This window comes from Mercurialis annua, linkage group LG3 (assembly GCF_937616625.2).
Source record: "Mercurialis annua linkage group LG3, ddMerAnnu1.2, whole genome shotgun sequence".
NCBI classification, from domain to species: Eukaryota; Viridiplantae; Streptophyta; class Magnoliopsida; order Malpighiales; family Euphorbiaceae; genus Mercurialis; species Mercurialis annua.
In genome coordinates, this window is record NC_065572.1 from 12259265 (window position 1) to 12275964 (window position 16700).

At 34.9% G+C, this 16700-nt stretch overlaps 2 protein-coding genes across 2 annotated transcripts; one reads left to right on the plus strand and one right to left on the minus strand.

Annotated features, from left to right (window-relative positions):
• Positions 1-5480: 5480 nt before the first annotated feature.
• Positions 5481-8326, plus strand: LOC126672275 (protein MAINTENANCE OF MERISTEMS-like). Its single transcript, XM_050366223.1, has 6 exons — positions 5481-5519; positions 5988-6273; positions 6360-6773; positions 7032-7576; positions 7662-8072; positions 8153-8326. Exons 1-6 carry the CDS (start codon positions 5481-5483, stop codon positions 8324-8326), a joined length of 1869 nt encoding a protein of 622 aa, XP_050222180.1.
• Positions 8327-8486: 160 nt separating this feature from the next.
• On the minus strand, positions 8487-12116 carry LOC126672276 (uncharacterized). Its single transcript, XM_050366224.2, has 8 exons — positions 12042-12116; positions 10975-11537; positions 10688-10870; positions 10104-10604; positions 9796-10019; positions 9344-9715; positions 8981-9255; positions 8487-8889 (listed from the first exon to the last, which is right to left on the minus strand). Exons 1-8 carry the CDS (start codon positions 12114-12116, stop codon positions 8560-8562), a joined length of 2523 nt encoding a protein of 840 aa, XP_050222181.1. The 3' UTR covers positions 8487-8559.
• Positions 12117-16700: the final 4584 nt, after the last annotated feature.

Genomic DNA, 16700 nt, shown 5'->3' on the forward strand with positions numbered 1-16700 from the left:
ATGGAAGGGCATAACATACGTTCATGTCTTAATAAGGACAAAGCTCCTACTGAAAGACCCAAGGTATAACATTTTCTCATTCTTTTATTGAAATTATCATTGTTCTAATTGTTGTTAATGGATTCTTTTTCCAGCGTAAGAATGGTAGACCAAGAGGTGCAAAGTGGTCAGCCAAATCCCCTAAGGTTGAAGGAAGTGAGAGTGTGGCTTCTGCTTCAAGAATGAGAAAACAAAGAAAAGAACAACTACTTGATAGAACCATTTCAAGTCAAAGGAATGCATCAACTCCTGAGCAAAGAGAAGAGGTCCATTCACACCTCACAAACCAAGTAATTCTAATTTTTTGTTTTGGCTGGCATGGTTGTGATTTTCTGTTTTGGTTTGACAGGTTGCTGAAAATATTGGGATAAGTGTTAATACATCATCTGGCTTTATTTTTGCAAGGGTATATTCTGATTTTCTATTTTAGTTGGTAGTCGTAAATGCAATTATATCCTTTTTTGGTATATTCTACCTTTGATTTTTATTAGGGATTGCTTCCTGCTATTACATATTTTGCATATAAACTTAACTAGATGATACAATTGCATTTTGGCTCAATATTGTTGGATATAGACTTAACTAAATGATATGATTGCAATTTGGCTGAATATTATTGGGTATAAATGATATAGGTGTAGGATGTTATTAAATGTTCTCTTATTCAACAAGTGCAGCCTTTTATTAAATGTGTTGCATATAGACTGTTATTGAATATTGTAATTAAATTTATAGAGTTGTTGTCCTTTATGGAGCCTGCTACTAGTGATGGCAACCGATACGTTACTAGAGCAGTGTCAACAGCCGCTGCGGCTAAAAAAAGTAATAGACCACCCATGTTATCGCAGCAAGGTTCAACAACTACTGAAGGTGGCCGAGATGCCAAATTATCATAGAAAGGATCAACAACAAATCCGGGTTGCCGTGTGGACACGTCTGTTATGTTCAAGTCTACGGCATCACAAGCTGCGACACTGAGAGTAAACAAACTTCCAGCAAGGAAAGGGAAACAGAAGATATGACAGTAGTAGGAAGTCTATTTTGGATTTTGTAACTTCTGGGTATAGAGGTGTTAGTATAAACCTTTGTTTTTTGTTTGCTTCAAGTTGATATGAAGCAATAGGTATACAAAAGGTGATAATATAAACCTTTTTTTGGCTTCACCATTGTGTGAAGCAATAGGCACCTTTTTGGGCTTTAAACAGGATGTGAAATAATGGGTATATGTAGGGCGATCACCTTTTTTTGGCTTCACCGAGATGTGAAGTAATATGTATAGCAAAGGTGTTTGTATAAACTTTGCTTTTTTGGTTAGTTAATATATAACATATTTACTATTTTGGGTGACAGTTTATCATGGCTTATAATAATAATCTATATACATGTTAGCTTTATCGGTCTCATTATGGCTAAGCAACACAATCAATATTGTAACTATTTTTAAACAGGTAACATTTTATCTTTTTAAACAGGTAACATTTTGGCTTACTAATCAATAGAATCACTTATTGTACTGTCGTCACATCTATATTTTAATACATCTTGTACAACCCTTTAAACGAAATGTGTACATAAAAATATTTAATTCTGTAACATACAATAGATACATGTCAAGAACTAAATTAACTAATTGTTGATAACATTACATAAATATACACTATTATATTACATAGATGATTGTCGATACCATAACATAGGCAATGTTTTACATACCATCACACGCCATTATATTATATAAATTACCAAACTACATTGCTAATTAGTATTAAACTAACAAAAGCACTACACTAATTAGTACACTTGTTCAATATAATGTCAGCATCCCACCACCACAACTTCGACATCTTACACGTTCAGGACCTACAAGAAGACATATAAATAACAAGGTTCGCTTACTAGGGTAATAACATCAATGTATGACTATTGCTTGGCGATGGTATTGCAAAATAAAATAAAACATAAAAACACATTAGCATCATCAAAGCTTTCTTGTAAAACTTGGAACAAGACTGAGACCCGACCACTTGTGATTTCAATTCTTCGTTCTCCTTCAACAGTCGATCACTCTCATCTAGTAAATCCTTAACAGCAATTTTAGCTTTCTCTCGATCCTCCTTCATATTCTTAATTGTTCTGCTCAAATTTTCAATTTCTTTTTGGCTGTCCTTAAGCTGATCATTCAATATTTTAGCTTTGTCCAACAGGATAGTGAACTTCATGATATCCTCATACGACACCTTCTCGTCATACCAGCGAAAAGCTCCACAGTCTTCCGGGGTCTATGGAACAACAAAATAGCCAAATAAAACACTCAATCAGTTTAAGTTAGTAAGTTCATTCATTATAAAAAACATTAACAGAATTACAAACACAACATAGCTATGGCCAGTGAATTTTTAAACAACAAAAATTAGAGGTGTAGTCGATCACTCAAATCTAGTAGCCAAAGCTACTACTTTTTTTACCAGAATAATCAAAAGTATGAAATTAGGATTTTTGCAACTAGAGGTTTTCAACAGTTGTTAATTGAAATAAATCTCCTCACTTAGTATTTGGGACAAATTATCAAACAACATATATTTTTAGCTTGAAATCGGCAAAAAAAAGAAGGTAACATTAACAAAAATTAATACAAAAACATACCCTTAACTTGAATGAAAGTTAGAAGAAAAGATACGATTAAAAAAAACTTACCCTTGACTTAGAACAGCGCCAAAATCTTCTCTCCGGATTCGTTTTGGTCCATGAAGTGTACAAAAGCAACCTTCCATGCATACACGTGCTGCGTTCTCGCGTTGGAGGAAGATTGAACTGCTCGTTGTTCACATTCTCAAGGACCCTGAAAGATTCGGACATTGAACACATATTTTAACTTTCGAATTACCTCGTGTTTTCCTTGCTCAAATTTGGGAATTTGATAAGTTAGGGTTTTCTGTTTTAAATTTAAAGGTCTGAGGAAGAATAAAGGTAAACGAAGGAAATTAGTAAATTAGGGAAAAGAAAATAAAACACACCGTTTTAATTACACCCAAGTCACCAACCATGGTTTGGTAAATAAAAGGTGAGTCAGCATCGGGTAAAATGGTAATTGCACAAAATTCGCGTGACATGGCTGCCACCGTGGACAAATGCGTGTGCCAATTTTTTTTTGGGGTACAATTAAAATACAAAACCCCAAACTGAAGTAAAATTGGAGAAATTTTTAGGAGGGGGCATATTTGCAAAAGGGGCTAAAGGTGGGGGTGTTTTAGTCATTAAGCCTAATATTTTACGTTAGTATTTCAATTATCTATATATTATAACCTAAGACTCCTATTATATTATCTTTAATAATGGACTTCTATATACTATTAGATTCATACAATTCTATATTCTAATTCAATATTATATTCTATTCAATACTATATTCTATTCAATATTAGACTTCTATTTTATTATACTATACATTAAAGTAGAAGAAAAACGACAGCAAAATATAAATGACAGCAGAAAAAATAAGAGTTACAAATTATATGGAGAAAACTGAATGTCGTTATGCCAAATATTACCGCCTAATAACTTTCAGAATTGGATAAAAGATTGAAGTCAAAATGATGATGTAGCCAAATCATTATACTTTAAAAGTGAGAAAATGATAAAAGGGCATAAATAGATATACATAATGTTTTATATTATGGTAAACTTAAAAGAATGTAAGGATCAATTCACCCCCTTAATTTGGCACAAAATATTAAATGAGTCACTCTCGCAATGTTTAGTACAAAAAGACCCAAAACTTGCGTTTTCATATCAAATAGGCCCTCCTCCACGCTCACTTCCACAAGTGAGATACACTCTCCATTTTAAAATGTAAAAAAGGTTAAAATGACACCTAACTTTATTTTATTTTTCAAATTGACATTTAATTATTTTTAATTTTCATTTATAATCCTTTTATTTTTAAAGTTTAAAAATCAAATTAATTTTTAAACAAAAATTCAGGAATCTAATTTTTTCGGTTCAATTTTTTTTTCTAAATCTAAAACCCAGCCGCTGCTCCATCCACTCAAATCCCTTTTTCTTTCTTGTTCCAACCATACAAGCCACCTAAGACAAGCTTCTTTATTTAATCTTCAGATTTTCATAGTCACTGTCTCTTTGTCTTCTCAGCTTCCAAAGTGAAGCTTCTTCATTGATCTTTGCAACACAATGAAGCCTCTCCTTCAACAAACATGTCCTTTCCGTTGCAACAAACTCAACTACATAGAGCTTCACACCGCAACGCCACCAATATCACCACCGAGAACAACAAGAGAATGGCTAAGGTGGAAGGTTGACGAACGGCTGCAATCGACGAACGCCACACGATTGCTGCTATGCTACTGATGAAGAGTTGTTGGTCTAGTCGAATGGTTGCTGCTCGATTATTAGAGAATATTTGTTAGTGATTATTGCTAATAAAATAGATCCAAAGTTGATTTTTGCAACAATTAAATATTTGGAGTCCGATTTTTGTGATTTTTGCAATAATTTTATGCGTTTGGTCTGCTGCTGGTTGTTGGCGGATTTACAGTTGGTGGGTCAGCTGCGGTTGGTCGACAGCAAGTGGAAGACGATGGCAGCGGAATTTGGTTCAATTTGAGTTTTTTTAGGGTTTAATGTGTGTTAAATTAGGGTTTTATTTGGGTTAATAAATTTAACTAGAATTTGTTAGAATTTAATTAGGATTTTAGGTTTAATTAGGTCTAATTTAGGGTTTAATAGGTCTAGCTTGGGTTGAATTAGGTTTATTCAGGAAAAAGGGCAGAAAAAGCTATTTTTTTATTAATTACTATTTTTATTAATTAGAATTAATTCAAATGTTAATTATGTTAAATTAGTGATGAATTAGGATGAATTAGGATCAGAATTTGTAATTAGTTAATTCCACTCTCTTTTTTGTGTTAAAGGGGCATCTTTAATACGAAAACGCAAGTTGCGGGTTTTATTTGATATGAAAACGCAAATTTTAAGTTTATTTGTATCAAAAACTGTGAGAATGACTCATTTGATATTTTATGCCAAGTTGAGGGGTTAATTGATCATTTGTTCAAATTTAAAATGATAAGTAGCTATCTTAAAGTGGACGTGTCACTATGCATGTGTCCATGCATGAATTACTTTGCCACTTATTGGTAATATATTTTTCTTATATAAATCTTACCAGGTTCCGTTTTAGTTTTAGGCAAAGAAAGTTTCGTTCCTTCGTATACCATATCTTAACCCTCTAAATATTTTTTGAAATAATTGAAATTTCTTCAGTTATTTTACTGGATTGCTATTCGCCGCCCCCTTTTGCTTAGCACCGCACGGGCAAAGGACAATTTTACCCTTTTCACATTTTCAATAGATAACCAATTCATAAAAAAAAAACTAAATCCTCTCAACTCATTCAACTTTTCACAAATTCATATTTTACGAAAATGTCGGATTTGGAACGAGATAGAAATCGACAACCTCCGGTAAGTATTTTTTTTTATTAATTTCGGTTTTTTTTTTTAAAAAAATAATTTAAAAAATAGAAAACGGGATTTCACGTCCCCTCTTCCGGAGGGGACGTGAAATCCGACGTTCCCTCCGGAAGAGGGAACGTGGATTTCCCACGTTCCCTCTTCCGGAGGGAACGTGCGGCGTCCCCTCCGGAAGGGGGGACGCCGGAAACGGCGTCCCCCCTTCCGGAGGGGACAAGGGACGCTGGCGTCCCCTCCGGAAGGGAGGACGCCGGGCGTCCGGCGTCCCCCCCATCCGGAGGAGACGCCGGGCGTCCGGCGTCCCCTCTTCCGGAGGGGACGCCGGACGCCCGTTCCGTAATTTAATATAATTTTTTTTTTTAAAAAAAAAAATTAAATTTAAAAATATATTAAATAATTTTACAAATTTATTTAATTTAATATATATTATTTCTATAATTTAAATTATTATAATTGCAGGGCAGAAAACGTATGGGGAAGACGTTTTTGGCCCCAGAATTAGGGGGATCGGGAGCCCGTCACGTTACGACGCGTAAAGTTTCTGCCTCGGCTCGACGGAAGAAACAAGCGCATACTTCTCCCGATGAGGTCCGCATTTCTGTTGAGGATCTTAGAGAGTCTGATGATTTTGTGAGCTCAGAGGACGAGCCAGAGGACGAGCCAGAGGACGAGCCAAGTGAAAAAATTTACATTTCTAAACGGAAAAAGGGTGCAGGTGGTCGGTTCGTTGGCGACTCGTCATCAGGTAAATATAATTAAATGATTATAATTAATTTAATAATATTGTTAAAAAATTAAATGTAATTTAATTATGTTTACTGTTACTTTCAGGGTCGAACAGACGACCTGAAGAGGTTGACGTGTGGACCGTTACTGGTCCAGTACCTGGTGGACCCGAGGATGACACTGTTATTCCTAGTTTTCTCGGGCATGTCGCTTCTCGGCTATGGGATGGGGCGGACAGAGGCGTGCTGAAGTGTCAGACTAGACATGGAGCTCTGAAGAAGCTGAGGCAGTGGTATGAGACGGCCTCAGAGGAGGTTAAGGTGCTGATAGACGGGACTGAGATATCACATCTCCCGTTTATCATGTTTGATCATCTGGATATCCCGCTCCTTTCTGCATTTGTGGAGCGATGGCAGCCAGATACAAACTCTTTTCACATGCCATTCGGGGAGATGACCATCACATTACATGACGTGTGGCATATTCTTCGGATTCCAGTTGCTGGGGCTATGGTTTCAGGTGCGATATTCTGTTATATTTTTTACATTTAATGTTATTTAGAATAAGTTAATTGTTTTAGGTTATTTAATAAAATATTTAGACAAATTAGTTGTTTAATGTGGATTGTGTTTTGGTTTGCCAATTGTAATTTCTTTGCAGGACTTCCCTGAAAAATGGGTGATGCTCATTTTTAGGGGAAGTGCTGCCCAATTTTTTCTAGAAATTTACTGTACTTATTGCGTGATATTAATTTAAATTGCGAAATTATGATTTCAGGTCAGCCGAACAAGGCTCAGCTGATGGCTTACTGCGTACAGATTTTAGGTATTTCACCAGAGGATCTTGTGAGTAAGACGAGCAAGCATTTTGCCCAGGGAGGTGTGCTGATTGAGTCGATCATCAGCTTATGTAGGCGTGACCGTACTGCAGAGGTGGAGGCAATAGCCTGGATCTGGTTGACGTTAGGTTGCACTCTATTCACTGACAAGAGTGGCCATCGGATTAGACCTGCAACCATATGGGAGGTGCGGGAAGGAGTCACAGATACGAGTACAGTTTCCTGGGGATCAGCTACACTAGCTTATCTCTATCGGCAGCTTGGAATCTCATCGAGAGGAGACTGCTCCGGTTTGACTGGCTGTCTGACACTGCTGCAGACATGGATTTATGAGTACTTTCCATGCTTTCGGCCCCAGCGAGAGCGGTTGTTGATCGAGTCTCATCTTCCTCGATGTTCTAGCTGGAGTGCTATTGCGTCTGATTGCTCAGCCACCCGACTTCGGTCCTTGCGAGCTCGTTTGGACACGCTGACTGCTGAGGAGGTATGTAAATTTGTTAATCTATTAGTTAAATTTTATTTTATTACGATCGCTATATTTTAATTTTTGTTTTGTAATTTTTTAACAGATCACATGGCTCCCTTTTGGCGGCGAGCCTGCTGCCACCGTAGAGCACACTGCATATTATGGCTGGATAGCGTACCGGGACATTGTCGAGCCGTACATGCCGTCTAGGGTGCTGCGACAGCTGGGTTATGTGCAGACTGTACCTGTGCCAATTTGTCGGCCAATAGGGGCTGTTAGGTCCTGGAAGTCAATCAAGTACTCTGTGGACATGAGTGTGACGATTGCGGTTGACATGTGGAACGCTTTTCCGGTCATGTACAAGCTGCCGTTAATGGGATTTGAGGAAGCCCACGTTATTGCTGGAGGATGCCATCCAGCTTACCTGGACTGGTTCGAGCGCCATTCGCACCCCCGTGTCCTTCCTGGCAGAGATGTTCCACGACGACATCCTCCCCGCAGCAACAACGATTATGTAAGTTTTCATTTTATAATTTAGTGAATATTACATATATTTAACATATTGAATTTACTTGTCTATTTGTGGTATTACAGTGGATGACACTGGTGACCACGAGGTACGAGAATTTCATCCAAAAAGTCAGCACGATTACCGGCCAACATAGACAGCACTGCGACTTTGACGGCATTCCGGAGTTGGAGACTGAGTCGGAGGAGGCCAGCACGGATTTGGAGAGAATCATGCCCGCTTGGCGCATTGCTGACTGAGTGTTGTTAGTATATGTTGTATGTTTATATTATTAGTACTTTTTTCTGATTATGGACTTGTTTTCTTTAGATGTTAGTTTCTAAAGAATTTTTTTATATTATGTACGTGTTTGTTTTTATGCAATTTCATGAACATTTTTAAATATTACGTACTGTGGAGTTCAAAAATATTACACGTATAATAATAAAACACACAATCAGCATAATTACCGAATAAACATTTTACAATCAACTCAATCTGCCATACCTATCAAACTATCCCATTGCTCTCTCCTATTAGCATATAAAGTATGCCAAGACTGAACAGTATGGTCCCTGTGCTGGAACCACAGCGTGGGAATTGGTGGGACAGGAAAATTATCCTGCAAATTCAACCTAACAAAATGTGCGCGTCCACTAATATACAATATCACTATCTCCTTGGATGGTCGTGAGTGAACCTCAGAGGAATGCAAAGGCAGAACAGTAAACGAAGAGAACCGAGTCTGTTGTAGCGTCCCGCCTTGTATGTAAATAACAGCTGCATTGAAGATAGTGGCAATAGGGAACAAGTCATCCAATACCTGCATCCATTTAATAAGTCAGAATATAAATATCATTTTTTTAAAAAAATATAATAACTTTGTGATAAATTTATATAATTCAATTAAATACCTGCATCCAGTAGCTAGGGCCACACTCTCCGCCTTCCCAGCTAATACGTGTAATGGCCGCTTGCAACCCATCAATGAAAATACCCTCGTATCGATAAGGGTGGGCGGAGATTTCGTTTGCAATGTTCATTCTAGTCATTCCCCACATCTTCTCGTCACCATATATGTGGTCTGCCACCACGCGAAATCCACAGTTGCCGTCTCCACGCACGTCCACAAGCTCGTCAACGAATGGTAAAAGGAATCCTGGAATAACCTCCGCATTTTGCAAACCAGCTGCGGGAAATAAAAAAAATATTATTATAAATAACAAGGATACTACTACAGTAGACGTACATAACGAATATTAGTGGATGATAATTACCTGACGCGGATGTACGATTTTTCTGAGCTTTGGAAGATTTAGGACGACCAGGTACACGGTCCTTGTACTCATGACGACTCGGATCCCGCTTCGTTGATTTGCTCCCCTTTGGTCGACCTTTGACATTTGTTTTAACTTCTGGTTCCATGTAGCCTAAGTCTTCGGGGTGAAGTCGCTCTCGAACAATACGAGAAATATCACGCAACACTGAAGGATCCTTAGTCATGACCTCCTCGGCGACCTCGTGAAAATACTGATGTTCCTCAGTCTGAAAACCAGCAAAATCGGGTTGCGCAGATGCGTCCAACCCATCGCCGAGAATAACAAGTTTCGTCCAAAACGGGTGTATACTGTCAAGGCTGATCGGGTTACCTACAAATAACACATATTAGCTTTCAATAACAATATTAATATTTTTAATATTAGTATTCAATGAAAGTGGTGCGTGATACCTGAATCGACCACCGCTCGCAGCTCACATGCACAGGGGATCTGATGTGTTGATCTAACCACACAACCACAGCGATCGTAGACATCGGTACTCAAATCTCGCATACGCCTTAGTTCTTTCGATATTAAATCCAGACAGTAATGCGACACTCTGCATGAGAGCTTGTCAAATGGAAAACCGCGTCGATGTACGCCAATAGTCCGTCTGGAGTCCTCAAGTGTTTTGCTGCAGTAATTTTAAAACATTTATGTTAATAACAATGTCCACATAGTTTGTATAAGTACTAATATTACTCGAGAAGAATGTTACCGGATATCTATCAGCTGCGACTGTATAACTTTGTCGACCTTCGTCCAGACTGTGTCCAGAGCACCGGTGCTAGAGTTGAGCCACTGCTTAAGCTGAGCATGTGCGCTCTCGACTCTACATGTGGTGGTGTTTCCAAAATGTAGGACTAAGTCCGTCCAGCAAGATACGAACTTCTCTCTGTGTCCCATCCAAGTCCCCTCAATGTACTGTATCAACCCTGGAAAACCTTTAAACCGATCTCTGAAGTGCTCCACAGCTATGTTATATTGATCAAAACTTGGCGCTCTGATAATTTTCTTCCATGTACTATTCTTGAAAATTTCAGCAAACTCTTGGTTTTTCCCACTAATTCTGTACACTCTATCTTCTACGTCCTTATTTATGTGCCACGTACATAGTAGATGAGAAGAACGTGGGAAAACCTCTGACACTGGTCTCATAAGCCCCAATTCTCGATCAGTAAGAATAGCGCTCGGATGAATATGTTCCCCAATCAAGCACCTGCATTATTGCCCGATGATTTAATAAGTAATTTGAATTTGAATATCATTAAAATATCAAATAACATAATTATAATTAAATACCCCAGTCTCTCCAATACCCATCTGTAGCTCCCTTCAGTCTCATCCTTCATAATTGCATATGCAATTATGAAGTTCTTGTTGCAAGGAGTCATTCCAATAATCTCAAAAAAGGCAGCTTGTACTTGTTCGTCTTGTACGTGGAGTCCATGCCGATGATCCAGTAGTACGTACGAAGTAGTCTCACTGAATCAGGATGAGCCATGAAAATATGGGTCAACACACCTGTATCCTCCTCAGCAAGAGTCCAGTGTACATAATCATTTTGCTGAGCCATGTGATAAAATTGCCCAACCACATCTCTACCCTCAAAGCTAGACTTTCTCAAAGTCTCTCTATAGTTGTACACTTGCTTTATTCTAGGGTTGTCAGATGGTACTTTATCTTTTAAAGCTGCCATGATAGAACACGGCTTCGCTTGTGCCGCAGTCATATCTCGCACAATTTCTTTCGCCTCGCCACTCAGCCCACTCATCTGACGGTATCCTTCAGGATACACAGCTAGAGCATGGTTGTGTGTACTCGAAATACCAGGATCTGTAAGTATAAACCATGCAGTCTTTCCTAATTTGACAATAATTTTAAATTTGCACTTACACGCTTTTGTCTTCGTATTTTTCCGTACGAAGGAATCAGAATCTGTGAATGAACCTCTGTAACGCTCACCCCGAGCACATCGTAGAAGCTTCTTTTTCCCCTCGTTCTTATGTGACGAAATGACTAATTCAAATCCAATCTTTATAGCAGTACTCTTAGCCCAAGTAATTGCTTCAACATCACTATCAAACCCATGATCTAGCTTAAACCAATCGCTGTAATCAATTCCATCACCGCCATAATCTTCTAAATCAACCTGCAAAACATAAATACTTACGTTTAACAAATCGAAATAATATGTAATAAAAAGTCGTAATAATATGGAATAAAAAATTACTGTAATTATTAAATTTTTTAGCATTAATTAATTTCCGGCCGCGACGTTTCGGTCGCGGCCGGAAAAGGGGACGCCGGCGTCCTCTCCAGAGGAGAGGACGCCGGCGTTGGGCGTCCCCTCTAGAGGAGGGGACGCCCAGCTTTACGTCCTCTCTAGAAGAGGGGACGTAAAGCTGGGCGTCCCCTCCTCTAGAGGGGACGCCATTTTGGGCGTCCCCTCTTCTAGAGAGGACGCCGAGCGTCCTCTCTAGAAGAGGGGACGCCCAAAATTGGCGTCCCCTCTAGAGGAGAGGACGTTGAATTTCACGTCCTCTCCTCTGGAGGGAACGTGAAATCCAATCGTCTCCTCCTCTGGAGGGAACGTGAAATCCAATCGTCCCCCTTGAAAAAATTTAAAAAAATATTTAAAAAATTTAATTATTACCCCAGAAAAGCCGGAAAAACTTGTTTCCGAATGTCGATACTCGTTTCCCGACGAATTATACTCGTTATCCGTCATTTTACTCGGCTTTTTACATATTTTTCCGAATGTGTTCGAATAAGTTGAGAGAATCTTGGTTTTTTTTTTTTCGAAATTTTTCTAAAAGGGCAGAAAATGTCTTTTGCCTGTGCGGTGGTAAGCAAAAGGGGGCGGCGAATAGCAATACCCTTATTTTACAGTATTCCGAGCTCAGATCACTATTCCGAAGTTCAAATTTCAAAAATATAAAAAAATAGTCAAGGTAAGGTTACGGTATGATTATTTTGTAATATGTAATATGTTTGAATAATTGATGATTATAACCAAAAAAAAAGAGACAGGTTTATAATATCATCAGTTGTTAGATTACTTGATTATTATTATTTTTTTAAAAATGATGCCTACAGTTCATTGCAAATTATATAAATTTACATTTTATAGTTACAGTTAACATCTATATTATTCGATTTAATAAGAAACATTTAAAAAAAATACTAAACTCATTTTTTTAAAACAAAATGAATTGCCTTAATAATGTGATTTAAGTTGATATGATTTAATTTAGTTGTAATATCCTGAAATACATGTTTCGGTAATTTATTTACTCTTTTACCTGTCAACTTTTGACTTTTTTTATGACTTTTTTTATTTACGATTTTTTTTTAATTTCACAAATATCTTTTTCGGTTTTCCAATTTCGATTTCCGGTTTTTTGGTCCGGTCGACCAAACCGAATGAACAGACCGATTGCACAGCTCTATTTTTCAGTTTTTAATAATTTATTCTTTTTTATAGATTTTTCATGGACTTTTATTTTATTTTTTACAATGTAACAATAGTGTATATATAGTGTTTTTACAGTGTAACAAGTTTTATTACCAAAAATTCATTTATTCCCAGCAGAAAATGAAGGATACCCCTTTCACTTCAAAAGAAAGCAATTCCCAATAAGATTATGTTTTGCAATGACGATCAACAAGGCACAAGGACAAAACCAAACGTCGGAGTTTACTTGCCGCATGATGTATTCTCGCATGGACAGCTTTGTATGGCATTATTAAGAGGAGTGTCAGCATCGATCACTAAAATATTGGTCAAGGCGGATAAGCCAAATATAAAGAAAGACAGAAAAATTGCACAAAAATACTAAAAAAGGGAATTGTTTACAAAAATGCTAACATGTCTAATTCTTTTCACTCAACATTAAGTTGTTATTTACATTTAATAGCCTAAAAGAGAAATAATTTACACTAAATACATACTTGATCCTAGCTCTACACGTAGCAAACCATTGAAAATAATTGATTAAAAAAGCTACACATGTCACTATTTTGTCAACTCATGCACGCGGTCCCTTTAATTTTGTTAACTCATGCACATGGTCCCTTATGCACGTGGTCTCTCTCTCATTTATTTTCTTCTCCACACTTCACGTCTCTCACAATTTTTTTCTCTTTCAATTTCTTTCACCATTTTTTCTCTTTCAATTTCTCTCACTATTTTTTTTCTTTCAATTTTTTTTCAATTTCTTTTCCATATTTTATTTCTATCTCTCGCCTTTTTTTTCTTTTTCAAATTCTTTCAATTTTTCACTAAATGTCATTCTTATTTATTGGTTATTTTCTAACTCTACTTACAATTCTGACAGTTTTTTTTAATCATTTTCTTACTTTTAATTGTTAAATCGCTTTTTATAAATAGAGTATAGCATTATATAAATAGCACAATAGTTGTCTCTACAAAATTAACCCCAATAGTTGATAGAGAAAAAAAATCTAAAATTATGAAACGTAAATTAATTAAAAAAAGGAAGTGGAGGCAGTGTTTACAAAATTGAATAATCATTTAACACAAATGTTACTTGTCATATTAATTTTACAAAAGAAACAATAGAATATGTCAAATTTAATTATATATTTATAATTATATAAATTTCTAGTAAATGCAACCCTTCTCCTTTTCTATTTCTTGTGTAAAATAGGAAATGAGGTATATTTGAAAGAAAAAAAGAAACTTACCAAAAAAAAAGAAATATAAAAAGAAATATTTTATATAAATTAAAATATATATCACATAAAACTAAAAAATATATTTAAATAATTATTGAATGAAATATAACTATTTATCATTAAACTTAAACTTTACTGAATCTTTTAATATACAAAAAATAAACGTTAAATAGCTGAAAAATATAAAGCTGTAAAATGTTTACATTTTTTTTATATAAACTCAAAGATTAATTTCAGTTTGTGATAAATTTTATGACGACATTATATTGTTATTAGTTCATCTTTTTATTTATTTATATATCATGTATATACATATTGGATACATTAATGATACATTATAGATACATCACTTGATACGTCATAGATGTACCACCGGTACATTGTAGATATATTACTAATACATTATAAATACATCAATAATACACTATCGATACATCGTAGATACATCAATCGATTTTTAAACTAGTGAAGTAGCCCATACAAGTGATAATTATACGCTAGTGCATCTTTGATCACAAAGTTAAAATTATTACGCTCGAGAGAGTGTTAGAAAATGAGACCATGAGTAAAGCATTCCCTCTTATGATACATTGCAAATTGAACTTTTTTAAAATTATAATTTTTTTATAACATAGGCGTTAAGTTATGATACATTATTGATACATCTTCGATATATAATTTATACATTGTAATTTTTATATTAAAATAAATGGATTATTAAAATTATATTTAATATGTATCATAGCTATATTATTAAAATTAAATTTAATATATATTATTTGTGTATTTTGATATGCATTATGTATAAATAGCATATCAAAAATGTATTGTTTGTGTATTTGTACGCATTACATGATATCTATTGAATTTTTTTCTGATTTTTTGCTCTATTTTTCTTATATAATTGATGGCACAATAGTGTATTTAATATTCTACATTACAGTAGTAGAGAAATGATATTATTTGTGTATTTAATTAGTATTTTTGGTGTATTTTAAGATAGACCATTAAAAGTGTATTTAATATGAAAAGATTCTGAAGTAAATTGTGTCCGTTTGAATAGTTTTTGAGACGCATAAATAATACTCCATATTAGAAATATAGTTTTGAGACACATAAATAATACATATAAATAATATAATTTTGAAACACATACATAATATATATTAATAATATATACATTTATTATTTTTATCAATGGTGATAAATTTAATGAAGGGGATAAATATTGTTATTAATTCTTTTTTATATATTACATGTATATAAAGATGTTCTATTGCTATTATTTGATGCGTGAATTTTAATTAAAACATGTGATATATATATCTTTTTATTTAATATATATTATACATATTGCTTAGAGACACATAAATAATACATATTAATAATTTATTTATTTTTATTTTAGAAATATGAAAAAATAATAATCAAATATGTTCTCGATACATATCTGATACATAACAGATACATAACAGATACATATCCGATACATGTTTGAATAATTTTGACAAACTGACGCGTAACTGACGCACATGTAATACGCGCGTCAGACGCTCTTCTGACGCGTTTTGACAGCTGTTTGGCATGTTTTTTTTTTTTTGCTATTTGAGTAAGACATTGTCTCTTATTTAGTGATTATGTATAAAATATAAACTTTTAAAATTTTTAGGTGCTAGTGTAATAAATGAGTTTAGCTAGCATTTTTGTAAACTTTATTAGTTTTTTTGTGTAGTTTTGTAATCTTCGCAAGAAAGATACGTATACAAAAAATGTGGTCTACAAAGAAGTTTTCAACTCTGAAGGGTAAAATTTTCTTAAAAAAATAAACGTCCTTTAATTTATATATTGAAGTATGTAAATGTTAATATTCTAATTTTCAATTTTTTTACTTTTGCAGCGAGCCGGTGTACTAATGAAGAAGTTATCGTACATTTAGAAAACTAATAATTATTAGGTTTTATATTTTTTTATTTAAATTTTGAAAATTCTTTTAAATTATTACAATTTAAAAATGGGTTAATGTCATAAAAATTCATCAACTTTACACGTTTTCTCATTTTAATCACGCAGTTTAAATTTTCTCATTTTCATGCATGAACTACCACTTTTTCTCAAAATCATGCACGGTACTGAGGTGTCACGGCTCCATTGGTGTAATTCACTGAGGTGGAGGTCATTTTACACCAGTGAATGAGTGCCACCTCAGCACCGTGCATGAATCTGAGAAAATGTGGTAGTTCGTGCATGAAAATAAAAAAATTTAAACTGCGTGATTAAAATGAAAAAACGTGTAAAGTTCGTGATTCTTTTTAACATTAACCCTTTAAAAATTCCATCAAATTCTCGAAGAAAATCTGTAGCTCCTCATTGCATCACCATCTATGAATTAAAGCATAAACCTATCAGTACATTCAAATAAAAAAATGTCAGGATTATAATAATAAAAAAATCTCAAATTCCACTATATCTATCCTATCCATTTTAAATTAAATATTAAAATAATAAATATAAAAATTGATGAGTCATATTACGAGACATATGCGTAGCACGTACGGTGATACTAGTGTAGATAAATAACATTTGTTCGTGAACATGTACTACGAAAAATCTTCTC

Excerpts from the sequence above, each read along its gene's own strand:
- LOC126672276 (XM_050366224.2), bottom strand. The coding sequence starts at position 12,116 with ATGACGGATAACGAGTATAATTCGTCGGGAAACGAGTATCGACATTCG. Across the intron at positions 10,871-10,974 it reads GAGGGTAGAGATGTGGTTGG|TGAGACTACTTCGTACGTAC; the intron begins GCAATTTTATCA and ends ATCCTGATTCAG. Across the intron at positions 9,716-9,795 it reads GCGAGCGGTGGTCGATTCAG|GTAACCCGATCAGCCTTGAC; the intron begins GTATCACGCACC and ends TGTTATTTGTAG.
- LOC126672275 (XM_050366223.1), top strand. The coding sequence starts at position 5,481 with ATGTCGGATTTGGAACGAGATAGAAATCGACAACCTCCG. Across the intron at positions 6,274-6,359 it reads CGTTGGCGACTCGTCATCAG|GGTCGAACAGACGACCTGAA; the intron begins GTAAATATAATT and ends TGTTACTTTCAG. Across the intron at positions 8,073-8,152 it reads CCCGCAGCAACAACGATTAT|TGGATGACACTGGTGACCAC; the intron begins GTAAGTTTTCAT and ends GTGGTATTACAG.